The sequence below is a fragment of the Cibotium barometz genome, chromosome 24 (genome assembly GCF_041138505.1).
Source record: "Cibotium barometz isolate CiBa-2024 chromosome 24, ASM4113850v1, whole genome shotgun sequence".
Lineage (NCBI taxonomy): Eukaryota > Viridiplantae > Streptophyta > Polypodiopsida > Cyatheales > Cibotiaceae > Cibotium > Cibotium barometz.
The window spans coordinates 41276501-41303793 of NC_141069.1; the positions used below are offsets into that span (position 1 = coordinate 41276501).

Below are 27293 nucleotides of genomic sequence, written 5' to 3' on the forward strand. Positions count from 1 at the left end.
TTCCACACATACAACATCTTGATGCTCATGAATTCCCACTCTGTGCCTTTGATCATATTCTCGAACTCCTGATTTTTCAATCGCCAAATGTCATCCCATGCAATAGCATCATCTTGGTCACTTCTCTAACAAGATTATGGGACGAGAAGATGGAGCAAATGAACCTACATCTATCGGCAACATAGCCATTCATATAAAATTCCCTTGCCAGCTTCTTGTACCTAAACTGCACTCTTTCGTATAGAGGGGTTAGGTATAAGTTTGCATAAGGGAATAGGTGGCAAAGGAGTGGATTTCACCACTTGCAATGCATGTATACACACACATTATGCTTGGTAATACAAAAGATACCTTATGTAAGATTTGATGAAAAGTGGTTAACAATTACCTTCACTCTATTAAGACTGTCTTGTAGGAGTTCTAATCGCAAGCGAGTTGTAGGAGTCACTATGAAACTCTCTTCATTCTCGCCTTCTTTTTCAATTCCCTTATCCACCTCTCCTACTTCCTTTGTTTCTTTAATGATTTTTGAAGAAGCACCTTTCTTCGAAAACTTAGCAACTCGACTTGGATTCCTTCGAGGAAGACTCCAATCATCATCTTCCTCTTCTTGGTACTTGTCACTTATTTGCTTTGTTGCTTGGTAGGCGTGCTCTTTACATGCTTTAGATGTGGGGTTTCCTTTGATGTGTTTGTAACAATCTAAACACATCGACATATACAAGATAGATTGCTCTCAAAAAAAATCACGAAAAAAAGCATAATTGGAAAAGGGGAGAGAGATAAAATAAGACTTACACAATCTCTGGCTGGCCACACAATGATGTATCCTTTGGTTTGCTTTAACTTGTTAATATCACCATCTGCCAGGGAAAAAGGAAGAGGAACTTCTCCCACTTCAACATCTTCTATCGACCATGCGACAAAGCAATTCCATGGACAATATCCATGGTAGGGTCTACATGCAAAACGGTCCCAATAGCTACCTTGGTAGTATCACTGAACATCAAGGATACTTGTGTCCCTCTTTGGAATCGGGGATACGCCATGAGGAGTAACACAGAAGGAGAATAAACAACTTTCAACTTTAAACTTTGTGGCAGCCCTGTCACAATTCCTTTAGTTTGCATAGACTTCATTCTCTGAACATTCACATGTCCAATTCTTTTATGCCAAATGTCTATGTTTGCAACAATTCTTGAACCATTTGCAAACATCGTAGCACTCACTTAAGGCATGTTTACACTCAATGTAAACATTCTGCCCACTCTGTTGTCTTTTGCAACCAACCTGCACTTGTCTTTAAAGTCTTCAACATAACAACCATCAGGGTTAAACCGAACCTGCAAACCCTGCTCAATCATTTGGCCAACTGAAACCAGATTCTTTGTTATGTTCGGAACATGAAGTACATCTGCAAGGTACTTCACTTTGCCATCCTGTATAGACAGTGGCACATCTCTAACATGGGCAATTGGATGAGCAGTGTCATCCCCTGTTTCCACAAAACCTGGTCTTTCAAGGTTTTTCATCTCCTTGAACGACTCCTCATGACTTGTCATGTGTTTCGAAGCACCTAAATCAACGTACCATACATCATCTTTATGTGCTGCTTCAACATTTTCAGACATGGCATTAACAACATGCTGCATAACAAACAACCTTTCATTATTCTCATTGTTTCTGCTCGAGGATGCATAGTTGTTTTGCTGCAATTTTCTATTTTGTATCTCAGCCTGCTTCTTAAAACAATCTGCCTGCACATGTCCAGGCTTACCACAATAAAAGCATCCATGTGTATCATTATGCTGCCTTTGCCAATTCCCACAACCTCTTTGACTCCCCCTGCCTCTGAATTGGCCTCTTCCACCTGCGTGTTGTTGTTGTGAATTCTGGGACTGTTGTTGTTGCTGTTGGCCATAATTCTGATTACCTATTCTCGGCCACCTCCTTGGCCGCGTCCACGGCCTCCTCTACCTCGTCCTCTTCCTAAACTTGTGTAGAAGGCCTGTTGCTCTGAACTATTTTTGTTTTGTGAAGACTGTTGGTCTTCACCCAAGCTTTTCTCTTCTATAATCGACATAGACACCAAATGTGTGAAATTGGGAATGTTTTCCCGAGTCTGAATAGACGTCTTGAACGCCTTGTATTGTGGCCCGAGACCATGTAGACAGACTTCCACCTTATCATCATCGTCTACTGAAACGCCAATAGATGCAAGGGATTCCACAATACCCTTGATCTTCAATGCATAGTCATTCACAGACATACTCTTTTTCTCTACTTTTTCTCCACAGTATGTCTGTGAATGACTATGCATTGAAGATCAAGGGTATTGTGGCCCGAGACCACGTAGACAGACTTTCACCTTATCATCATCGTCTACTGAAACGTCTACTGAAACGCCAATAGATGCAAGGGATTCCACAATACCCTTGATCTTCAATGCATAGTCATTCACAGACATACTCTTTTTCTCTACTTTTTCTCCACAGTATGAAGTTCATTCTTCAACTGTATCTTTCACACCTTGGTATTCGTTTCATAGAGTTTTACCAAGGTGTCCCACGCCTCCTTGGGGGACTTGGCATCCTGTATGTGTCAAATCATGGTGTCCTGTATACTGATAAAGAGCCAATACATAACTTTTCTGGCTCCTTGGTTCCAATCCTTGAACTCTTTCACATCTGCAACAGTCGGATTGATCTCCGGTATCTCCGGTGCCTCTTCATTCTCACCTTCTATGTAGTCCCAGTAACACTTTCCCATCAGGAAATTTGTCAACTTGAACCTCCAAGCATGGAAGTTGATCTTATCAAGCTTCTCTTAGTAACAATCTGGTTTATGCCATCGTTTGATATCTTTCCAAACACACAAATTTACCAGAAACAGCACTCTGGTTTGTCCTGCACAAACTGTTGTATTTTCTGCAGCAGTACTGTACTACACTCAAATATCACAACCAGTGACCTCAATGTGCATACATACACCCAATGGCTGACCTCCTTGCAGCACACACAATGTCTCCACAACCAATTTGTCTTGCAGTTCTTAAAACAGAGTTATGCAGAGAATCGATGACTTACCCGCAGTGCTCGAAATTGCCTGCTTTCTGAAAAACGGAGGTCGTAACGCGTTTTCAGCCCGAAGAATTCTATCCAATAGGACAGTATAGTTGCCATATAGCTTTACTCCTGTGATGAAAGCTTCTCAATCAGAGATCATTTGCCGGTGCCTCCCGTAGAGCTCCCAATAAGGGTGTAGTCGCCAACACAAATAGGAAAGAGTAGATGAAGCTCTTACCCTCGTACCGCATCCTATGCTTCTTTTGCTTGCAGCTCGGCCCTTAGTATGAACCAGGCTCTGATACCATGAAAAGATGCAGGGGAGAAGAGAGCTTGAGCTCTTGCAAGCACACACACACTCACAAAACCCTAAAGGAGAGCACACAAGGTGAGAGGCTGAAAATCTTCTTCTTCTTAGGGTTCTCTATAGTGTGAACCCAACTAAATGAGCTGGCGCTATAACTATGCCAGTCTCTAGAATGGCTATCACACAACCTGTCATCCTACTGGCCACATATCACCCACGATCTCACCAACCATGCCAGTGGTGTAAGTGTGGGGCCTATCCCCCAAGCGGGTCATTAGTGTCCACCGCCTCACTAGATGAGCTCGATATCTCAACAAAATACACAATAAACACAACCAATTTCTCATGATTTTTCACTTCGACACAAATCTTATCCATTCATTTCTTACACAATGCACTTCAAGAATGCAAAGGAAATCGTGAATCTTATGCAATGGGAGCTGAAACTCTAAGAGGAAGGAAGAAACAAAGGTGTTTCCCTAGCAGCGGCGCCAAAAATGTTATGAGCTACCACACCTCCAAGAGGGAATGCATTCACCTAAGGGAAGAGCAATAGAACTTAACTGTCGTAGGGCACTTACCAATGCTTCGAACTTGAGTCCCTTGAGGCCTCCAAGCTCATTTGTTATGTTTAACCCTCCAAGATCCACCTCCACATTGTCACTGTAGAGTCACTCGCACCATCGCATAAGGCAATCACTCTCTCTCACTCTCCCACACAAGCATGAAGCATACAAGCATAGAAGAGGCACAAGGACTAGAATGCTCTCTCTCAAGACATAAAGAAAAGCTCTCAATAGCACAAAGGGGGATTGTGTCTATTCATTTTATGAGAAAATGCCTTATATACATTTGGCCCTTATTTACACTTGGGTACCCAAAACTTACTTAACTAAGGCCTTGGGTGGCCAATATCTCATAATGTACAACTTTTATAGTGCCTTTACATGACACTTATTAATGTCCTCAATTGGAGGAGCATACTTGTTAATCCAAAAATGGGATTAACAAACCACCCCACCATTTAGCTGTTTTGTGCATTGTTCAAAGTACATTAGCATGATCCGTGATCCAAGGAGGAGCAACCAGTTTGATGTAGACCCTTTTAGCTGTTAGTTCATGTAACCCTATAGCTTGTGGTGGAGCGACCCACCAATCCTTCAAATGCTCCTCATGATTTAGCGGAGGCACTAACTGAAGAGGCTGTAAGAGGGTGCGTATGAGATGCCATAGAGACATGTAGTGCATGCTTAACCCATACCTCGGGCGAGTTGTTGGGAAGGAGATAACACAGCCTTCATCATTAACCACATCTTTCATGAAATGTACACCCTTTTGTGACAAGAATAAAGCTTTCCATGGCTTAAGAAGGCCTAACGGAGCACGAAACAATCTACTCCAATAATGTATGCTCTCCAGCCTTGCACACACATAAACACACATACGCATGCATAAATGCATATACAAACACACACACACACACACACACACTCACACACACACACACACACACACACTCACACACACACACACACAAATACACACATGGATAGATGCATATACACACGCACACTTGCGTACGCACATACATATGTATGCACATATATATTATAGCCTACATTTTATATTGTGAAAATCGGTTAATGTCGATTCCTTAAAATGAACAGTCGGCATGCATGTAGGGAAGATTTAAGCAGTGATTAAAGAACCGCTGGTGTTGTTTATAAAGCAAAGGGGGGCACAAACTCTAAAAAAGATCATCGTTTTGTCCGAGCAGCTCTGCCTGGTAAGAAGTCCGTTCTGCTGGGTCTGCGACATATCTTTTGATCTAATCCGTTGTATTATTTTAGGGTTCTGGTTTGGCTGTGCCAGAGTTTGCCGTGGCTTTTCTGTCTCTGTAGGATTTGCGCTGTACCCTCTCTATTCTTTTTGGTTTGGGCTTCTAGGGTATTCTCTGGACCCCTTCTTTTGCACCCTCTTTTATATCCTCACTAGGATTTGGAATGTAGATGTAATCCAGGACTTTCAAATTTGATAATTTGGCAAGAGTGTTGTTTAGGGTTTTGTGCTATGGTAAATTTTAGATCCTGAGCATGTTGGACAGTATTGCGCAGGGTTTCTACAGGTCCTGACACATTGGAATCTAGGCAGGCTTTCTACAGGGTATTGTATTGTTTTGATTTTAACATAAACGATCAACGCACGTAATTGACAAACCCTAACCAACAACCCACATAACTGACAAACCCTAACCATCAACCCACGTGCGTATAAACAACCCATTCACAAAACCCTAGCGAGCATGGGACATCTATGTATCAACAAACCCTGGCTCATCTCAGTTCTGTAATCATTATCCAGGCTCTAGACGACATCAGTCTGCGGTTTCCCTGCTCTTAATGAAGCCGTTATTTATGATGCATGCCTGAATCATTGCCAAAAGAAGCTTTGATTACTTCCTTTGTTCCCAACTCATCTGTTAATTTGAATCTCGTCATCAATTACCGTATTGTGCAGAGCCAGCAAGTGGACTCTAAAAACATCTTCAAACAGCTCTGTGCGAGTCCTGTTTACAGTCAGCTAAGGTTCATGTCAGATCTGGATTTCCAGAGCGTAGGTGCTTTTGGTATGCCCTTCTCTCTACCTATGTTTTAAAAGATTACTATTTTGGGCTTGATTTGGGCCAAGTTTGACTGTGTCACACCCTTGCAGACCCCTTCGCAGATGCGAACACTGATGATTCGGGTGCCGGGATGAAGGAGTACGTGCATGTGCGCATCCAGCAGCGCAACGGCAGGAAAAGCTTGACAACTGTGCAGGGTCTCAAGAAAGAGTACAATTACAATAAGATACTCAAGGACTTTAAGAAGGAGTTCTGCTGCAATGGCACTGTAGTCCAGGATCCTGAACTGGGTCAGGTAGGAAGAGCCAAGGGGCTGGATAAGGCAATATGTTATTTTTTCCTATCAACCGATTAAATGGGTTTGCCTAGATTATTCGTTCTTAATGGCCAGGTTAACTGAGTTTTGACCAAAATTTGGAGCAGGTCATTCAGCTTCAAGGTGACCAACGAAAGAATGTGTCTCAGTTTCTTGTTCAGGTATTTTGTGTGTGTCCGTGCTCATGGCCTGTTTGCTTTTGTGTCTTGAAGACGACACTATTCCAGATGAATTCAGAGACTTGTGTAGCCTTTTTTCAGGGTGGGCTTGTTAAGAAGGACAACATCAAGATCCATGGGTTCTGAGACCACACTAGCTTCAATCCGGGACGTTTGATCCGTGGCCTAGTTGGACTGTTTTCTAAAGATCACGAAAAGATATAGAAGCTTGAGGTGTTACAGGCTTGATATGTTCAGACTTGTTATAGTTTTGCAGCGTATGGCACATAAGGCTACCAATCAAGTTACCTACTTCTAGGTTCTGTCTAAGCAACTTTGTTAGTTTTGTGCCTTTGAATCATAATGCGATTGTTTGCTGCCAGTACCAATGCTGCATTGCTATGTTGTGTTCAATTGCTATCAAGGATGCACAATGAGGAGAATAAGCCAACAGCATGATGATTGTTAGGACATGTTGACTGCCTTTGCTTCTTATTGTATAATATATGTTGCCAGTAAGCTGAGGACTAATGCAGCATGGGTCATACAGGGTGCTCGTATTGACTGAGGGTTCTCTGAATTTGCTGCATAAATTTTCATAGCTAGTGAACGCTTTACATGTCTCTTCTGTCTGTCTTGTTTGTCAGAATCTGATGATGGGCGTGGGCTGGTTATGTCACCAAAAGGTTATTCCGTCATTGGTAAATGCCTGGCCAACTGCTCATACTAAAAAATAAGCTACTTGTACTCTATAGGCAACAACAACGGCAACACTGATCTAGATCTGTTCCTCCAAAAGAATAGCCAACACTTGTTGTTGTAATTGAGAGTCATGATCACATACAGCACGCTACAGATGCATGCGGAGATTGTCTTGTAATTATTTAGGTTCTGTACTGCATGGAGGGTGGGATTGTTGAGTGTAGACGTAGGCAGGGGTATACCAGTGTTGAGGTTCAATCCTTTCCTCAGGAGGCTCTTGCCATCCTCTATCACACATGTTGACATCAATGCTGGAGCATGCTAATGAAGGAAGCAGAAGAGAGATGGTTGTCCAAAGTAATAAGAAACTAATCAATTATTGAAAGTGAAGCACTTGGAATATTGTACCCTCCAAGTTTCGTTATTGCTTGCTAGCAAATGAGTTTGTGTTTCATGTAGATACACCAGCAAGCCCTACTTTACATAATTTTAGAAGCCTAATCTTGCAAGCCCACTTGCAAGGCGGATGGATGTTATAAGTGTTTGTGTTATACTCCAAGTAACCAGGTACTAGATTTCCGCGTGGATAGATTCCAATGAATAGATTCAAGAGTGCAAGATTAGTTGCCAGATGTAGCACTATTTGCATTGTTGATTGTGTTTAGATAACGAGCTCAACTAGTGTGAATATAGAAGACACGCCAAGATAATACCTTTGCACTTATTTCCTAACATGATGGACCTTGTATGTTTGAGGAGTAGATACAAGGGTACAAGGTCGGATGCCAAATGTAGCACTATTATTGTGTCGAGATATCAAACTCAACTAGTATGTATATACATGACACACTAAGATGATATCTCCACACTTATCTTCTTAGCATGACACACTAAGATGATATCTCCACACATCCTCTTAGCATGATTGGTGAGATTCTTGGTAACATGCGGTTGCTACTTTAGATAAATTTAGAAGCCTAACCTTGCAAGCCCACTTGAAAGACGCACGTTGTTATAAGAATTTGCATTCAGTATTCACCACACTCTGTGTAATCAAAGTGCAGTAGTACATTTTCTTGCGGATAGATTCTAATGAATAGATACAAGAGTGCAAGATCAATTGCCAAATGCAACACTATTTGCATAGTTAATATCGAGCTCAACTAGGGCATATATAGATAACACACCAACATGATATCTCTGCACATCAAGTGCAGTTAGTAGTTTATAGGATGTGTGACAACCACTTGGTTTACTAGAGTTGTGAAATAGTTATAACGGTAGCTCATATAGTCAGGCTTACACTGTGGATCTTGTATATTTTAGTAGTAGATACAAGGGTGCAAAATCAGTTTGCCAAATACATCACTATTTGTATTGTCAATTGTGTTGAGATATTGAGCTCAATTAGTGTAGATATAGAAGACACGCTAAGATGATACCTTTGCACTTATCTTCCTAGAATAATCGGTAAGATTATGGTGCTAGTAATTTACAAGGTATATGATAGTCACTTTGATTTACTAGAGTCATGGCATAGTTATAACACAAGTCCACATAGTCGGGTTCATATTATGGACCTTGTATGTTTTAATAATAGAGTACTATCTCGTAAAGTATGTACTCTTATCTTTATGTTATGCTTATAGAGAAGTAAGAAGAAAGATGAAAATTCAATGATCTATCTCTGTCCTTGTATGCTTGTCTACTTGTGTGCATGTGTGAAAAAGGTTTCATGCAAGGAGCTCAAGCTCACCCTCTTCTCCACATTCTTCTCACAGTTTCAAAGTGTTGGTTCATGTAACGAGCTCTTGAGGCAAGCAAAGGAAGCGGTACATGGGTAAGGGTAACTCCATCTCTTTACCTTTGACTTAGAAGCAAACCTTTGCAGATGGTTGCTAGTCAAGGACAGTGAGGCGATGAGCAATAGGCACAACAGAATGGGACACTATCATCTTTTGGGGAGTTCTCTTAATCGAAGCAAAAACCTTGTGTATGCTGTGTTGCGACGTTCAAGGGGTCTTATTGCCACTATTTTGGTCATTCGGAGTCATTTCGGATTCTAGTTTGGTCTTGCAAGGTTTTCACACACTACAGAAATTTCCATAATGACAATTTCTAGTTGTATATCTTACGCAAACAATTGTACAAAATGGTTGATTTGAAATGTCTACATATTTCGAGATTGGCACATGTATGTTAATCACATAAAGTGGTTGCATAACAGGTTTATAGTACCATTGGTAATTGTGTATATCTGCTAGATAGATTACCAAAGATTGTAGGAGAGAGATGAGTGTAGAAATTATTCTAAGTTTTGTTTGGCCTACAGAATACTATATTTGGTGCAGGTGAAAGTTACTGCAAGTAACAATGTTTGATAATCTCTTAGACTGTGAGTGAAAAGCTCGATAAGGACAACTATGGAAGTTCATAATAACAAGCTTTCTCATGGAAAAAGTATATTGAGAGTTTATTACGTGCGATGAGAAGGAGTCCAAGCGTCTGAAAGATATAGTTAAAGAGGGCTAGTAAAGTTATGTGTTGGCTCTCTAGTAGTGTGCTCGGTTCTATACTTAAAGATGTGTGGGATACCTTGGTTAAGCTGTACATCATAAGTATCACAAGGCTAGGAAGATGTTAAAGTAAAAGAAGTTGCATAATATGTAAAGATGTAGTTAAAGTAAAAGAAGTTGCATAATATGTAAAGAAATATAAAGTTATGTAATAATGATTAGTCATTAATAATGATTAGTCATTATTAGTCATTATTAAGGAAGTTGCATAATATGTGAAGAAATATAAAGTTATGTATTAATGATTAGTCATTGAAGATAAAAGACTTACAGATATCCTTATCTCATTGAAGCACTAGCAGTTGATAATCATGCCTTGGTATCGATCACTTAAAATGGGCTTGGAAAAGATTATGATCAGTTTTGGATATTTTTTAAAAACTCGAAAAAAAATTCTCAAACTTTTAAAACCTTATTATCCTTTTAATCACTGAGGAGATGAATGTTGGGAATAAATCATCCTCCAGTAATATGCAGAAGCATGCCTTCTACGTAGACACAAGTAGAGGTAGAGGTAGATCTTCATCTAGAGACTGAGGTGCACGTCGATATGGAAATAAAAATCATGGACATTAACATCATGATTTCAATTTGCAAACATGTGGAAGAGGCTACACTAGAGACAAGGGGAGCCAAAGAGGCCAAGGTGAATGGCAAAGAAATCAGAAATAGCATAGAGTGCTATACTATGACAAATGAGAGCATATAGCAAAGGATTGCTATATGGGAAGTTGTAGCAAGGGAACTATGCATTGTCAAGAAAGTTGAAGATAGAAGTGATAAAAGTTTTGTGATGTTTCTTGCGTATGCTTAGTTCCACGACTGTAGATGCACTGAATTTGGGAGATATATAGTGTTGATTCGGATGGTGTCTTTCACCACATGGCCAACCATGGTCAGTGTTTCAGAGAATTAAGAGATTTGAAAAAACCAAGTTATGTAAAAACATGTGATAATAAGGGCACCCTATCGTGTGGTATCAAAGTTCCCTTGTCTATGCAGGATGGCAAAATAAAGTATCTTGTTGATATGCTTCATGTCTAACTATCTTGCACATAAATTGTAGAAGGAACTCCAACAAATTCCAACAAAAGGTGGCAGCAGGACCATAATCAATGCCCACCTTATAGGGTTACTTGACACAAAAGACTAAGGTGCCAGAGCTTCATCACATGTCCCCTGCCTCGTTTCCCCTTGCTATTCCAATCTCTGCGTCACCATGCTCGCCAATGGTACCTCGCACTAGTTTTGGCCACAGCTTCAGTGCCAATGGCTACACACTAGAACAAGGTGAAATACATTTTTTGGGGTAACTAAAACCACTTCCCCTAAGTAGAAAATGCATAGAACAGAGGCCACTGCACCAAACCACTCCCCTTTTGTGGCCATCACCTCCACTAAAACATCAACCACAATCTCTTTTGTTTTAGTCCTCACCACCACTTCCTCTATCCTCATTAACAATTATTATGTTTTGCTCTCCACTTCTTCTATCATAATTTCTAATTCAAATCTAACTTTATCTTTAGAATTTTCCCAATTCCACCCTTTCAAAATATGTTCGCATACCTTCACACCACCATCTCAATCCGATTTTAACTTCCTCCACCACAGTTATGTATTCACCCCTTCTGCCCACCACAACCAATGTGATCACACCTTAGGCATGAATGTTTATAAGTATCTGTCCTCAACATTGTACACCAACCAATAACTGTAGCAATAACAGAGAAGGAAATATTGCAACAAATATAAAATGTGCGACAACACTGTACAGGTTTGAAAATAAAAAACAGGCAGAAAGAGCCAAAGTGGAAAGTGTCGTGCAAGACGTGCAGGGCTGATCCCAAGACTAATCATGAAGGGAAACAAGATAAATAATTAGGTTAGAACCAAATTATGGAGCATTTGTTATTGGTATTGGTAGGGGAAGACTGGTGGTGGACAAAGGAGTTATGTCGGCCAGCGCATGAATTGGGACAAGACCTATCGAATTGCAGAGCAAAGAGTCATGCTTTTGTCCACGACCTAGCCGACATCAGTCTTTTGTCCACCACCACTCTTCCCTCGTCAGTAACAAATGCTCCAAAATCTAGTTCTAACCTTATTCTTTATCTTGTTGCCCTTCAGGATTAGTCTTGGGATCGGTCTTGCACATGTCTTGCACATGACAAAAAGTCTATAGTTGATAAGAGAGCTCACCAAAATGTATGACAACAACAGTGGGCAGGTCTACAATAAAAAATCAAAGTTAAAGGTGGAAAGAGCAAAAGTGAAAAGTCTACAGTAGATAATAATAGAGCGCTCACTAATGACTTAAAAGAATGGTGCAATCCAAAACATGAAAGCACTATGTATACATAACAGCAACTTCGAGACCTTCCTTTTCCCTTCGTTGCATCCTTTTTGGCACTTTTTTCCCTTCATCATCATCATCCTCTTCATCTTCATCATCCCCTTCATCTTTCATAAGACCTTTACCTTTGCCTTGAACATGTGATTTGTCACGTAGACTTCTAGGGTTCATAATAGAATTCACCATTCGAAAAGATATAAGAAAAAATATTTAAATTAAAGTAAAATATCTAATTTTATAATTCATAATTTGCTTTACAAGCCCAAGTATACATCTCCTTCTCGCTCTTGGGAAATTTGCCACTTGGAAAGTCAAGGAATAATGGGCATCTCTTGTATATCTTTGCAGTCACTATAGGAAGAGGACGACTCTGATACCTCTCTATCAGAATATGACGAAAGCGATTCTGATGATAACACACGCAAGATTGAGGCAACCCCAAAAATTGAAGAAGTAAGTCATGCAGCGACATAGGCAGGGCACTCTTTCACTTGTGGCTCATTGATATTATTGTTTGTATACTAACATAGATTAAGTTATGGATTCAGATAAGCTTGGCAAGAGGTGAAGTGCCAAATGCACCATTATGACCAATTCATCCACCTAGCCTGGGTGATCTGACTCTAATCCAAATGAATCTGCCAGGTATGACTTTACTCATTGGTAATGATAATGTAAAGTATTTGTGTGGTGCATGCACTTATAAAATGTATGCTTTATAGGAGTGTCTTGACGTACCATGACAGTAGTCCTTGGTGCTCCCAGCGAATATCAAAGTGCCAGTTCCTCTACTGTTATAGAAGAAGTTGGTCATGCAACGACATAGGCAGGGCACTCTTTCACTTGTGGTTCATTGATATTATTGTTTGTATGATAACATAAATTAAGTTATGGATTCAGATAAGCTTGGCAAGAGGTGAAGCGCCAAATGCACCATTATGACCAATTCATCCACCTAGCCTGGGTGATCTGACTCCAATCCAAATGAATCTGTCAGGTATGACTTTACTCGTTGGTAATGATAATGTAAAGTATTTGTGTGATGCATGCACTTAGTCATGGTACGCTTTATAAGAGCGTCTCGACGTACCATGACAGTAGTTCTCGGTGCTCCCAGAGCAAACATCAAAGTGCCAGTTCCTCTACTGTTATAGAAGCCTCAACGTTAACATGTGTAATAATCAATTGTGACCACATGTGAAATGATTGTAAAGGTGTGTCTTTTATATCATGTGATAACAATTGATGTATAATGCTACTCAACATGGTGTGGTAGGACATCATTCTACAAAGATGATGGCATGTGTTGGGGATCCTTTGAAGATAGGCCGTGCACTTCTAAACCAGCAGTGGAGCTAAAACATGTCTTTGATATGTTGCTGAAGGCCAACATGAGAGACATGAACTTTACTATTAAAGGTGTGTCTTTTATATCATGTGATAACAATTGATGTATAAGGTTACTCAACACGGTGTGGCAGGACATCATTCTACAAAAATGATGGCATGTGTTGGGGATCCTTTGAAGATAGGCCGTGCACTTCTAAACCAACAGTGGAGCTAAAACATGTCTTTGATATGTTGCTGAAGGCCAACGTGAGAGACATGAACTTTACTATTAAAGGTGTCAATACAAACATAGTGTGTGATTGTATTGTAGTACTTCGGCCATTCCTGGCTTGTCTTCGATAACGCCTATCCCGGGGAGAAGTCGGGACAAGGGCACTTGAGGGATCCTCTAGGGACCCAGGAGAACATGTAGCGCTGGGTTGGGGTTTAGTGAACCAACTAAGGTTGCTCCTCTAGTTGAAGTATTGGGCTTCTCCGCACCCTCCCGTTGCCCTTGTTGGGTTACACCCTCGGGACCCTCCTCCGAGTATATTTCTTTCGCACTACTTCTAATCTTAACTTTACGCCGAGGACTCTTTCCACCAATGAGACCAGGGGAATCTCTATCCCAACCAGGTTTTGAGATGTCGCACATAGGAGATTAAGGCATAGCTCGTCGCCATCGCTGAGGGATGTTTGGCGAGGTGTGTCCGATGAATATATGTATATCCATATATCGGTGGTTGGCCAGTCGTACCCAAACAATAATATTCCGGAGGGGAATGCACCTGAAATGGAATATTTTAGGCCGGCTTCCGTGGAAAATTCAGAGTCTCTCTTCAAGGCTGCGATCACATGAAAACATGAACTTTAAGGCTCGATAGCTAAGTACATGGCAATTGAATCGCAGGCCAAGACCATGAAAAGCATACTGCGAGTGGAAGGTGAAGTTCCGTGGAAAATTCAGAGTCTCTCTTCAAGGCTGCGATCACATGAAAACATGAACTTTAAGGCTCGATAGCTAAGTACATGGCAATTGAATCGCAGGCCAAGACCATGAAAAGCATACTGCGAGTGGAAGGTGAAGTTAATACGATAGATTCAAAAGCATTCAACCTCTCCTGTTTGAAATAATCCAAGCACGTAGCAATAGTACTAGCCGTACTTAATAGTGGCAATATTTCACGAAAATATGTCGAATTGTCTTTCATACCATTATTATATAGTAGATTAGCAAACGTTATGGGTGCGCCAGCTGCGACCGGTACGATGGTTATTAACCGAGTGAGATTGCCCACAGGAGGTTATGTTTATGGTTTCCCTAATGACATTGTCCCATCATGGAATCTCTGCACATGTGAGTGATGAGATTATTTTCCCTTCATTAAGACCTTGTGTGTTGTTGTGCATATGTTGCGTGTGTGTATGTCATGCTTAAGTTTTTTTTGTATGTCATTCTAATTAATGCCACATAGATGGAGAGGTGTATACATTACTTCAGATTTGTGAGACCATCTTAGACGACAATGGCTCTATTATTGTTATCGATACTATGTATCAAGTGACAACCATTATAGCTCATGCCAAGTGTTCTGACTTCTCCTTGGACACCTTGGTGAATGTGCGATGTACAATGCAGATTAAAAGGGCCTTTGGACAAGAGGTAAGCAACACTAATCTTAGAGGTTTCCATTGAGCATCACTTTTTGCTGAAAAATTAATCATCTACTACTCTTGTGCAGATATATATCGTCGTCAGTGCTACCTTCACGAGCATACTTGGACAAAACCATACACAATCTTTCTCACCTGATTATATTATTAATCCTTACAACATGATGCACTGGGGTAGACGCCCAGATGGGACAGCATGGTGATGTATGGAGTTAACTCTTCATGTAATCCTAAATAAGGGCCTTACATTTTTTGGTGGAATTAAGAGAGGTGTTTTCTTTACAAGTGGAATTAAGAGAGGTGTTTTCTTTACAGGTGGATCTCAGCGTGGATATGACTTTTGGGATAGCTTGTTGAGCCATCATGTAAAGTAAGGGCAAGTGTTAGTAGAGCTTTATGCTGGATGTGGAGATTGTGCTATGGTAGCAAAAAATTTAAGCATGAACATTGCTTGTATTGACTCCGATTAGGATGTAGTGGAGAGTGTCTTGATGAAGATTTCATTGTAGTGCAATAAACATATTTATTTGTGAATATTCAAGTGATTGGGTCATGATCTTATTTGTAACAATTGTTTATGATTGTGTCATGATCTTATGATTGTGTCAAGAGAAAGAGGACGAGAGCAACGCATGTTGGGGTTTTGCAAGATTTGTATATACGTACAAACCAATAAAGAATCGACATTTTCTGTATTGTGTGGATAAATAAGGTAGTGAAGCGTTTGTAGACTCAAGGATCTGTATACAAAACATGAGTTAAGTAAGCTTTGTTGGGAAATGAGAAAGAAATATAGAGAGCGTAAGCAAAGAGAAGGATATATATATATATATATATATATATATATATATATATATATATATATATATATAGAGAGAGAGAGAGAGAGAGAGAGAGAGAGAGAGAGAGAGAGCAAAGAGAGGGGGAGGATAAAGAGAGTGAGTAACAAAAGGGACTGCAAAGAGTGAGAGAGAAGGGTAGAGAGGAAAGATAAAGAGAGATCTTGTCTTTTGAGGAGGTTCCTAAGCAAGCAAGAGCAAAATGAGGAGTTTGAGAAAATGAGAGAGAGAGAGAGAGAGAGAGAGAGAAGGGTAGAGAAAGAGAGGAGGGGAGGCGAGAGTTAGCAAAGGGAAGGATTGAAAGAGTGACAGACTCAGAGAGAGAGCAAAGAGAAGGGGAGAGAGGGGGGGAGGGGAGGCAAGATGGGAAAAGGAGAGAGAGAGGGTGGTGGGAGGAGATGGCGGTGGCAATAGTTAGAGAGAGATTGTTCAAATAAAGAGAGAGGAAAGGCAAGAAAAGCTCCCTCCACCAAGCTTGCTCGGTGACCATCCCCCTATTGGTGCCCCTATGGAGGATGATGATCTTGTAATTATGGATGGCCTTAGGAAAGAGTATCAAACGATCTCAATTAGGGAAAACTTCCCTAATTTTTTGGAGTTGGTATCATTACTCAAGGAGATTAAACTTGGTGGTGGTACGTCATCAAGTGGTAGTGGCAATGCTAGAGAGAAGGTCTTCTACTCAACAAAGGGGTAGAGGAAGTAGGGGGATCTATGATGAGGAAGAGAAGTAGGCTAGAAGTGGTGGGCCAATGGAAAACAACAACAACAACAACAAACATGTTTGGTAGAGGCAAAGGCTCATATGGCTCTAGAGGTAAGGGGAACCCTAGAGGATGATGAAATGGTCAACAAAAAGCCCAAAGAATTGGATGCTTCTATTGTGGGAATCAAGGGCATTATGAAATTGATTTTCTGAAGAAGAACGAAGGTCAGAAAAATGGTAAATTGTGGGAAAAGAGAACCAATAGGAACCCTTATTTTCATAATTAAAATGGTAAATTACAAGGCAATTATGCATCTATTAGTGGGAAAGAGAACCAATAGAAACACTTATTTGCTATGAAGCATACTATGGGAAAGCAAATCAATAGGAACACTTATTTTCCATGAAGTATACTATGGTAAAGCAGACCTATACAAACATGTAGGTGGCTGACATATTCACTAAGCCATTAGGTGTAGAGAAGTTTGAGATGTTTAGCGCGGCATGCTTGTTGTGTGCATGAGGAGCTGGACTTGAGCTTAAGGGGGAGTGTTGAGATATCAAGCTCAAAAGACATCCCTAGAGACACATGGCATTATATAGTGGATGGGTCCAAGTACTAACATTGATTGCAGCTATGAGCCTAGACATTAGGATGATGACTAATTGTGTGTAGGTTAGCAATAATGGCCAGAACACAAGGCCAATGTGTGTGGACACTTTGAGTGGATAAAGTGTGTGTGGACATATCAATCATAGGTAGGTAAGATTGAAGAAAATTAAGCAAGAAAGAGGTGGCGGGGGTGTGTGCTATAGAGAAGCTTGAGCTAAGTTTTATGTGTGAAATTAGGATAGCATCAAGCTAATCAAAACCCATATTGATTGCACATAATATACCTTGTGTAGTAACTCTCTCATTCAAGTGTATTATCAAGCTTCCATGGAATAATGTGGACTATGAAAATTTTCATGAAATTTGGTTGGAGTAGATTTGAAGGACTCTTAACAAGGAAGTAGTGCTAATCGTTTGATGGGATCAAAAGTAGGGTGGGTTTGAGGAAAACTAACAACATATAGCTCTTTCTCACGTGTTGGCCATTTAATGTGTGTGTGAATTAACTTTTACTCTCAAAAGCAACTGTCCTCCCTTCTTTAAAGAAAGCTGCCCCAATAGTATAATCACTGGCATTTGTTTGAACCACAAAGGGTTTACTTAATTCACAATTTGGAGCATATAGGAGCTGTAATAGCCTCATGTTTCAAATCACTAAAGCATTCATCTAGCTTCTCCATCCACTTCATAGGTTTGTACTTACCTTTCTCCACCCCTTTGGAAAGATTCAAAAGAGGTAATGCAATCCTTGCATAATTCTAGATAAACATATGGAAGAAGTTCCAAAAAGCATTTGACTTAGTTTGATGCACCACAAATGACTGGATTATCATTTCAAATAATTAGCTGGAACCAGGTTCACATTAAAAAGGTTTCTCTCAAAAAATTGATCTTTAGCGTTTGGTGTCTAGTTTGAGCAGGTACGATTTCGTCATTATTTGAAAATAACCTATTAAGGAGACATTGCAACTCTGAGATTACCACCCAAGTAAGTTTGAATAGATTGAGATACGTGTGTAATTTCCAACTTGCAAAAATAAAGTTTTTTTTTGAATTTTGATTTTTTGAGTTTTTGAATGTTTTTTTTTTGTTGACAGAAATATATCTCTTGCATGGGGGGCTCACATCTGGTGGACTCACATAGATTGTGGGCTTATGTCGCGTCTGGCTAGGCTCACATGGTTTTGAGTGAAATATGTTCACGTGGGTCTAGTGAGCTGGACTCACTTCACGCCTGGGTAGGCTCACATCTAGTGGCTTTAATGTCGACTAGCTAGCTCACGTCTCTCATGACTAGCTAGACTCATGGATTTTTTCTAAAATAGGCTCATGGTTTTTTGGCTTTTTATAAAATAGGGTCATGGTTTTTGGTTTTTATGAAATAGGCACACTTGGACACAGATTCCAAGTGGTGCATGAGACCTCATGCCTATGAAAGAGTTGATGATATTTGAGCATAATTGGCCTTAATGATCAAATAAGGACAAGAATTTTCATTGGAGTTTGATATTGGTACATATTTTATGATCGAAATATCTTTTAGGACATGTGTAGGTGTGTCCTTAAGGAAATTATCCAAGGAAAGTTTGTTAGTTGCAGAGAGCCTTGTATGGGTAATTGGAGGCTCTGAGGTCATCACATAGAGGGAAAGTTATAGACAATTATAGTGCCAACATACACCCATCAACAACATTAACATGTCATAGCGAGGCCAAGAGTGACGCCGTACTATATACATACATATATCTATTACATATTAACCATGGACAACCGAGGCACAAGGAGAGGAGAGAAAAAAGAAATCATAGATTTCTAAAAAATAAGAAAAAAAAATCTCTTCGATTGACCCTTTGTATTCTCACTTCCATTCCTGCATTTTGCTTCTTAATGTCTTTTACATACCCAAGCAACGCCAAGGTTCAGTACTAATATATATATATATATATATATATATATATAGTGTAACAGTCCCAATTTGTGCACACACAGAGTGTAACCATTCGATAGTAGTGTGAAAAAAAAGCTCGTTTAAAGCATGTGTGTGGCAAACACCCTCGCATTTCGACACTCTCGACACGAGCTAGACCAAAACACACAGACTCCATGGCTTTCTTTTATCGGTCGATCCAAATGCCATATATATATATATATAGTGTAACAGTCCCAATTCGTGCACACCGAGTGTAACCATTCGATAAAACACACAGACTCCATGGCTTTCTTTTATCGGTCGATCCAAATGCCATAGCCAAGAAAGCATCTTCTTCTTCTTCTGCACCAATCAATCGATATACGTCATACCAAGTGCTTTCGAGCTCTGCGACTCCATAGCTAGACAACCAGTCAACCTCTGTGATTCCATCTAAAGTTGTATCCCCGGTCATTGCCGCTGTGAGCCTATCTTCGTTTCCATGGCCCCTGTAAGCACTAGCTTGGCTTCCACTTCTGCGTCTTCTCCTTCCTCAGAGTTCAGGGTTTCCTCGGATAATCGAGTGTCAGGTTTTTCGGGGCGAGGTATTTGTACGGTGGCCAGGGCGACACAGAGGGGAAGAGTTGCCTTGTCAGTTAACAGGAGAAAAGGCGCCATCTTTCAGAGCTTCGTGGGCCTCAGACATGGAAATTTTACTTGGAGCAGGCCGCTGAAGCCACCGGGCCGGCGAGAGAAGAGAAGCTTGCGCGGGCTCATTTGCTGCGAGGTAGGCCAAGTAAACAGGACTAACTATCTCTTTCTACTTGGGTTATGGCATGCTTAGCATCCTCAAATCATGTTAACGCTTACAATAAGCAGAAATCTACGTGGGGAATTCGGTACTTGATTATCCAGATTATTGTTTATATCAAGCAGACATTAGCATGCTTTGCCATTTGATTAGGTTGCTTTGCATTGGCCTTCAGCAAATGTATGATTAACCAGATCAATGCTTATACTAAGCATACATTAGCGTGCATTGCCGTTCGGTTTCTTCACACATTAGTATGCTTTGGTTCTACCCTTGATGCATTAACAACATATGCTTATATATGCTTTGCCTCCTTGCATGCTTTGCATTTAGCTTTCAGCTGCATCTGACGCCTTATCCCGTGCGTTTATTTGCTTTGCCTGCAGATAAGCCAAACAGATTTCACAGAGATGGCCTGGCAAGCTGTGGTAGCATCCCCTGAGGTTGCCAAGGAAAGCAAGCAACTGATTGTGGAGACAGAACATCTGATGAAGGCATTACTGGAACAAAGAAATGGATTAGCGCAGTGCATTTTTGCAAAGGTCAATGTGGATAACAATTCTCTGCTTAAAGCTACTGAGAGATACATTCAGAGGCAGCCAAAAGTGAGCTACTACCTCTTGCCTCGTTGTACCTAGTCTACTTCTTCAAGTGAAGTAATTGTGGCTCCAAGCTGTATTAGTGGACATGTAAATTTCACATTGTGAAGTTTTATACCGAATTAGCGGACATGCAAATTTCACATTGTGAAGTTTAAGTCCAAGTTGCAGCCGGTTGATAGTGTTAATTCTTTCTATCTTTAGTGGTGCATATGCCCTATCAACTACCTTTTTGTTGTAATAATTCTTTCTATTTGTTATGATCCTTAGTGCTAGGCTTCGTGGCTGATTCTGCCTTGTATCTTCAGAGCTCTGATAGAAACTTAGTACACTGACCTTGTATGAATTTATGCTCTTATGTGTGTGTGTGTGTGCGGGAGCATATATTGATACCAAGTTTTACACCCACCATTGGGCATTGATGACATTAGTGGGGATGTCGTAGTATCTAGTCTGTACTATGCATGTCATGTGCATCCGTTAATCCCGAGAAACACACTAGAGCGTATGAAACCGGATTGCAGCAGTTCATGGAGCTGACGATCCTACTCCGTCTCCATGGCCTTGCTCAGGCGGTATGGAAACTTATTGGGGTGTTCAGAACCTGTGTGAGGAGCTCAATTTTATGGTCCTTTGGTCTAGATGGGGGAAGTTTGGGAGGCAAGTTGTTCCAAAGAAAGATCTTCTGGTACTCCTCCCAAGCACTCGTCATTGTCTGGGTGGATTGAACATAGATCACCGCACATCGTGCACCTTTCCGAATCTCTCTTTTAGCTTGTATATGGCTAGTGACTGGAAAGTTAGGTATCTATGGTTCACACTTAATGATCATGGGAGCCTTTGACACATTTCAATTTTCAGGTAATCTGGAATGTGTGTTGGTCCCAATCAACATCTGGTGTGAACTTTGAAACCATTGGATCCCTAAGATTATATTTGCACCTTCAAGAGGGGCAACCATGAAATTGCGTACAAATTCTTTGCCCTGGATGACTAATTTAGCATGGAGAGTATTCAACTTGATGGTTGGCCAGCCTCTAGGAGGCAAGGGCCCAGTTGGCCAGAACCTAATAGGCATAGGCTGGCTATCGACCAGGCCTAGAAGGCCTGGGCAACAAGAAATGCCATAAATGCTATTGACTGCTGTAGAGGTGCTGTCGGCTGATCATAACAGCCCCGACTACATGCCATAAATGCTCTAAATGCCTTTATGTGCTGAATATGGCTAATGTACTGATGTTGGTACTGAAAACAGCCCCAAACATATGTTTGCGTATGCTGAAAATGCCTGAATAATGCTTAAATGTCTTGATTAATGCTTGATGATGCCATGCCACTTGTACACCTGATGGGTATGCACGTGACATTCCCCTCTGCTAAACTGTTGCTAGGTGGTATACCTGGCAACCTTTCGACTCCTCTGGTGATCCTTCTCCACTGAAACCACTGCCCCCTTCTAACTTCTTGTGTCGGGATTGAGGTCGACTGTAGGAGTTGAATCCTTTGAGCCAAAGACTTGTCTACTGCGGGAATTGAATGGCAAATGTTGCTAAAACTGCTTGGAAATACCTGAGTCACCCCTGACTTGTCTGTGGAATCCTTTCACCCACCATCTCCGTTGTTCCTGAACCTCTGAACCTCCTGAGGCGATGTTGGAGCAAACTTCCATCTTCTTATGTGGAAGAGAACCCCCTGCTCTGCTGCTAGTCGAAGCCCAAAACTTTATTTACTCCTTTTATGATGGATGTCATTCTTCCCCAGAGAACTCATGGGCAAAACATGTATGCCTTGTAGATGCAAGATTGACTGCTAGGATGACTGCTATGCAAGCCATGTGCAACCCTATATGCTGTGCAAGAATGCAGATGGATGGGTCACTAATGCATGCCTAAGGGGAAATCCCTATGGATGGCCTGCAAGATTTTGAGAACTGGGTTTAACTGTGCGGAAGCGGTTAACATGATGACTGACTGAATGAATGATGGAATGAAAATGATCCAAGGCTGGTTACCCTGTGACGCTCTGATACCAATGTGACATGTGAGGGATTGATCGTAGTAATCACAACCTTAGGCTGACTAAACTTCACTTAATGATGCTTAGGAGATAGACAAATAGTGTCAATGCAATGCAATGCAGCTATATTAGATGAATGGGTTACAATGAGATCTAAATAGATCTACGATGCTGTCCTAGATGAAGTTCCTTCTCGGGATGAGAGGGATATGGTGAATGCTGATGCTGAGGACTGTTCCCTGCTCCAATGCTGAGGTCCACCCTTCGATGCCGGCTTCTGTCACCAGCCTGGACATTTCCAAGTATGAAAGGGTTCTGGTGGACTCCAGGATGTCTAAATATTTGGAAAGTACAAGCTTTGGGAATGGGGGATTATCCTAGAATACAAAGGACCACACTCCTAAAATTTAGGAGAGTTGCTATTTTTGGCTTGACTCCGATGGAAATTCTATTCGCGTCATTACATCTAGAATTGAGCAGATACCAAGAGTTGGCAAAGTGCCTATGACAGAATGTCTACCAGTTGGGATATTTTTAGAGAGAAAGTTTATGGAAGGACCCATCTCTTAGATTGGGACATGTGGCAAGAAAGTGGACTAAAGTGAGACAAGTGGCTTGACACTTGTTAGAAAGTGGATCAAAGTGGGACAAGTGGCCTCACACTTGTCACTTCAGCTATTGTGTGGCTCACTTCAGCTATTGTGTGGCTCTCCACTTGTCATTGTAGCCTTCTCTTGCCATTTTAGCTCATGGGAGGCCCAAATCTATAAATTGGAGCCCTCTCTCTTCATTAATGGAGGCTCTCTTGCTATACACTAGCCTCTACCACCATTACAGGCTGCCCTAATGATGGCTACTCTCTTTCTCTCTCTCTTGAAGGCTGCCCATGAAGAATACCGGCTGTTGGGGACTGTTTTGGAGGCTTCCATCGCCGCGAAGAAATACTGAAGGCAAGGGTATTTAATCATTTATTATGATTTCTAGCCATTGTACTTGCTGTACTAGCCTTGTATCTACTGTACCAGCCATTGTTTTGGTTGTATCAATCCTTGTACTTGTTGTACTTGTTGTACCACCCATTGTACCGGCTGTACCAGCTTCTGTACTTGCTATACCAGCCACTGTACCTGCTGTACTAGTCACTGTACATGCTGCACCAGCATTTATACTTGATGTACCAACCACCGTACCGGTTGTACCAACCATTGTACCTATTGTACCAATCACTGTACCAGTTGTACCAACATTTGTACTTGCTGTACCACCCATTGTACCGGTTGCACCAACTTCTGTACTTGCTATACCAGCCATTGCACCTGCTGACTACATGCTGTACCAGCATTTGTACTTGCTGTACCTATTGTACCACCACCGTACTGACTGTACCAACCAATGTACCTATTGTACCAGCCACTGCACCGATTGTACCAGCCATTGTACCTGTTGTACCGACTGAATGGAGAGTTGTACTTGCTGTACCAGCTCTATTCCATATGGATATTGTGGATTATATTATCAAGCTTACAAGCAAGCTATATGGAGATATATCTCAGGATATCTTAAGGATACGGTGACGAGATATTTCTTTTGGCTTCATGACCAACCTGGCAAAGAAAAGCTAAGTATACTTCGAGTTTGCAAAGTTGGTGCTTTTGCTATTTACTATGAAGTGTTTTTGATGTTCACTAATCCTTGTATAGCCATGCAAGGAGAAAGTTGGTGTTGTTTGCCTTGAGATGGTTTCAGGGAAACATTGTTTATGACTCCCTTTATTGGGATGGATTATATCTATGGAGATTTCTTTCTTGGACGAGATTTATATAGATATTGGGCTTCACAAGGAATTTCTATGGACGAATCTGTCCGAGTTTATAGAGAAGAAATCTTTGGTTATCTCATGGATATGATGCTTTTATGGGTAAAGTCCACCTCTACTCGAAGGTGTGTGGTTAGCACGGAGTATGTGGTAAGAGTTATGGTATACAAGGATTATGGTATACAGGTCTATGGATTCCTGGACTTCTTTTCTAGGGATTTGGATCCATCCTCAGGTTTATGGATTATGTTTATGACTCCCTTTTACTAGGATGGATTATTCTTTTTGGCTCCATTTATTTGGGATGCATTGGACTTATGAAACTCATGGTTCACATACCCTGTGTAGTGTTCTCTTGTCTTACGTGCTCTCTTGAAATTTGTTTCTACCATGTGTGGGTGGAACAATAGAGAGCAGATGGAAGGAAACATGGGCACTTCAGAGGGTAGTGTCGAGCACAACATGCCGTGTGTAGTGTTCTCTTGTCCTACGTGCTCTGTTGAAGATTGTTTCTACCATGTCTGGGTGGAACAATAGAGAGCAGATGGAAGGGAACATGGGCACTTAAGAGGGTAGTGTGAGTTGGTGGCCGAAATGCCTATAAACTATGTGTAGCAAAAATGCTTATGGAACACCAGGTTATCTATGCCTGCGAGTGATTGTTTAATCTTGTTACTTGAGCCTACCTCTCATCCAAGGTGTGTGGTCAGAGTACCAACACGGAGTGCAAGTGGTAAAGTGGACATGGTACCTGGTTGGCAAGGGACTTATGTGTACACCAAGGGTCATGTGGATTGGCACATGTTTGTGTGCTTTGAGCTCGGATTATGATATCTGGACTTATGGGACTGATTTGTCTCGCCCATTTATTTTGGGACATGATTTTGATATTGGTATTATGGAGACTTATTTAGTCTCACCCATTTCTTTGGGACATGGATTCTTCAGTTATATTGAGACTGTCTTGTCTCACCCACTTGATGGGACATGATTATATCTTGAATATATGACTTGAAGCTTAAAGTTGTAGACAATTTTTAAGAAACTGGGGAGGATGTCACTAGCCTGGACATTTCCAAGTATGAAAGGGGGCTAGTGGACTCCAGGATGTCTAAATATTTGGAAAGTATAAACTTTGGGAATGGGGGATTATCCTAGAATACAAAGGACCACATTCCTAAAATTTAGGAGAGTTGCTATTTATGGCCCGACTCCTATGGAAATTCTGTTCGCGTCATTACATCTGGAATTAAGCAGATACCAAGAGTTGGCAAAGTGCCTATGACAGAATGTCTACCAGTTGGGATATTTTTAGAGAGAAAGTTTATGGAAGGACCCATCTCTTAGATTGGGACATGTGGCAAGAAAGTGGACCAAAGTGAGACAAGTGGCCTGACACTTGTTAGAAAGTGGATCAAAGTGAGACAAGTGGCCTCACACTTGTCACTTCAGCTATTGTGTGGCTCTCCACTTGTCATTGTAGCCTTCTCTTGCCATTTTAGCTCATGGGAGTCCCAAATCTATAAATTGGATCCCTCTCTCTTCATTAATGGAGGCTCTCTTGCTGCACAATAGCCTCTACCACCGTTACAGGCTGCCCTAATGATGGCTACTCTCTTTCTCTCTCTTGAAGGCTGCCCATGAAGAATACCGGCTGTTGGGGACTGTTTTGGAGGCTTCCATCGCGAAGAAATACTGAAGGCAAGGGTATTTAATCATTTATTATGATTTCTAGCCATTGTACTTGTTGTACCAGCCTTTGTATCTGTTGTACCAATCATTATACTGGTTGTACCAGTCCTTGTACTTGTTGTACTTACTGTACCATCCATTGTACCGGTTGTACCAGCTTTTGTACTTGCTATACCAGCCACTATACCTGCTGTACTAGTTACTGTACATGCTGTACCAGCATTTGTACTTGCTATACCTATTGTACCAGCCATCGTACCGGTTGTACCAGCCATTGTACTTGCAATACCGACTATACCTGCCATTGTACCTGCTGTATCGGCTGAATGGAGAGTTGTACTTGCTGTACCAGCTCTATTGCATGAAGACCCGTGGTTTTTGGGGAAGAATCAGTACCCTCACGGAGGTATATGGATTATATTGTTGGCTCGGCATTTCTCCAGCCTATGTTCCGGCTTGGTAGCCTCGTGTTGGGCTATGTTATGGCATTTGTATATGGATAATCCGGCATCTCCGGTGGGGAGAGTAAGGCCCTCAAAGCTTGTACATGATATTATTCTCCTTGGGTAATAAAACACTCCAAGGGGGGGGGGGTCGGCCCATTCCGGCCTCTATGCGGTGTCACACGTGCGCGCTCCATTTTCAGCATTTGTGGATGTTTTGTCCAGCTTTTATGTTTTAAGGCTGTGGCCATGTTTAAATGTTTTAATATGCATTGATGGTATCAACAAGTGTGCCAAAGGCCCTAGTCCCCCGGCCGCGAGTTACAGCTTCCCTTTATGTAGGAGGTAGGAATGATGAACCATGTGCTGAATATGCTGGCTAAACTGCTGATCTGCCTCTCCCTTGCTCCACGGATGAGAAACGCTGAGGAGAGATGAGATCATGGACTGAATATGCTGCCTATGATGACTATATGCTGAGTGAACTGCTGTCCCGCTGATTTCCCTTGTCTCCTGGGAAGGAAAAGCTGAGATCTGATGCTGTCTTTATGCTGAATACGCTGATGGAAGATGACGAACTGATTCTCTCCTTGTTTCCTAAGAAGGAAACGCTGAGGAGAAGATGATCTAGGAGATACTGATCTAAGATAAATGACCTGAAATGATGCGCTTCTATATATATGTGTGAATGATGCTGGTCGGCCAGCTATTAAGCTGTCGGCCAGCTCCTTGATGCTCACGAC

At 41.3% G+C, this 27293-nt stretch overlaps 2 protein-coding genes across 8 annotated transcripts in view; both read left to right on the forward strand.

Annotated features, from left to right (window-relative positions):
• Nucleotides 1–5131: 5131 nt before the first annotated feature.
• LOC147625306 (protein translation factor SUI1 homolog 2-like) lies at nt 5132–6799 on the forward strand. 5 transcript variants are annotated; one of them, XM_086818634.1, is made up of 6 exons: nt 5233–5319; nt 5487–5535; nt 5890–5998; nt 6085–6290; nt 6419–6472; nt 6561–6799. In XM_086818634.1, exons 3-6 carry the CDS (start codon nt 5962–5964, stop codon nt 6645–6647), a joined length of 384 nt encoding a protein of 127 aa, XP_086674760.1. In that variant the 5' UTR covers nt 5233–5319; nt 5487–5535; nt 5890–5961; the 3' UTR covers nt 6648–6799. The 5 variants fall into 5 exon arrangements, with proteins under 5 accessions (XP_086674759.1, XP_086674758.1, XP_086674757.1 ...); XM_086818633.1 differs by lacking the exons at nt 5233–5319; nt 5487–5535 and adding an exon at nt 5132–5158 and having other exon boundaries at nt 6572–6799; XM_086818632.1 differs by lacking the exons at nt 5233–5319; nt 5487–5535 and adding an exon at nt 5140–5158.
• Nucleotides 6800–19425: 12626 nt separating this feature from the next.
• Nucleotides 19426–27293, forward strand: part of LOC147625307 (uncharacterized) — a 99245-nt gene continuing 91377 nt past the window's right edge. For 2 of the 3 annotated variants that reach the window (XM_086818635.1, XM_086818637.1), the window contains exons 1-2: nt 19426–19960; nt 20371–20589. In XM_086818635.1, coding sequence (XP_086674761.1) covers nt 19676–19960; nt 20371–20589 — 504 coding nt within the window. In that variant the 5' untranslated portion in view covers nt 19426–19675. The remainder of the gene's footprint in view (nt 19961–20370; nt 20590–27293) is intronic. The other variant, XM_086818636.1, reaches the window with a different exon arrangement.

Coding starts and splice junctions, on each gene's coding strand:
- LOC147625306 (XM_086818630.1), top strand. CDS start 5,794: ATGCCTGAATCATTGCCAAAAGAAGCTTTGATTACTTCCTTTGTTCCC. Junction 5,999..6,084: donor CCAGAGCGTAGGTGCTTTTG/GTATGCCCTTCT, acceptor ACACCCTTGCAG/ACCCCTTCGCAGATGCGAAC. Junction 6,291..6,418: donor AGGATCCTGAACTGGGTCAG/GTAGGAAGAGCC, acceptor AATTTGGAGCAG/GTCATTCAGCTTCAAGGTGA.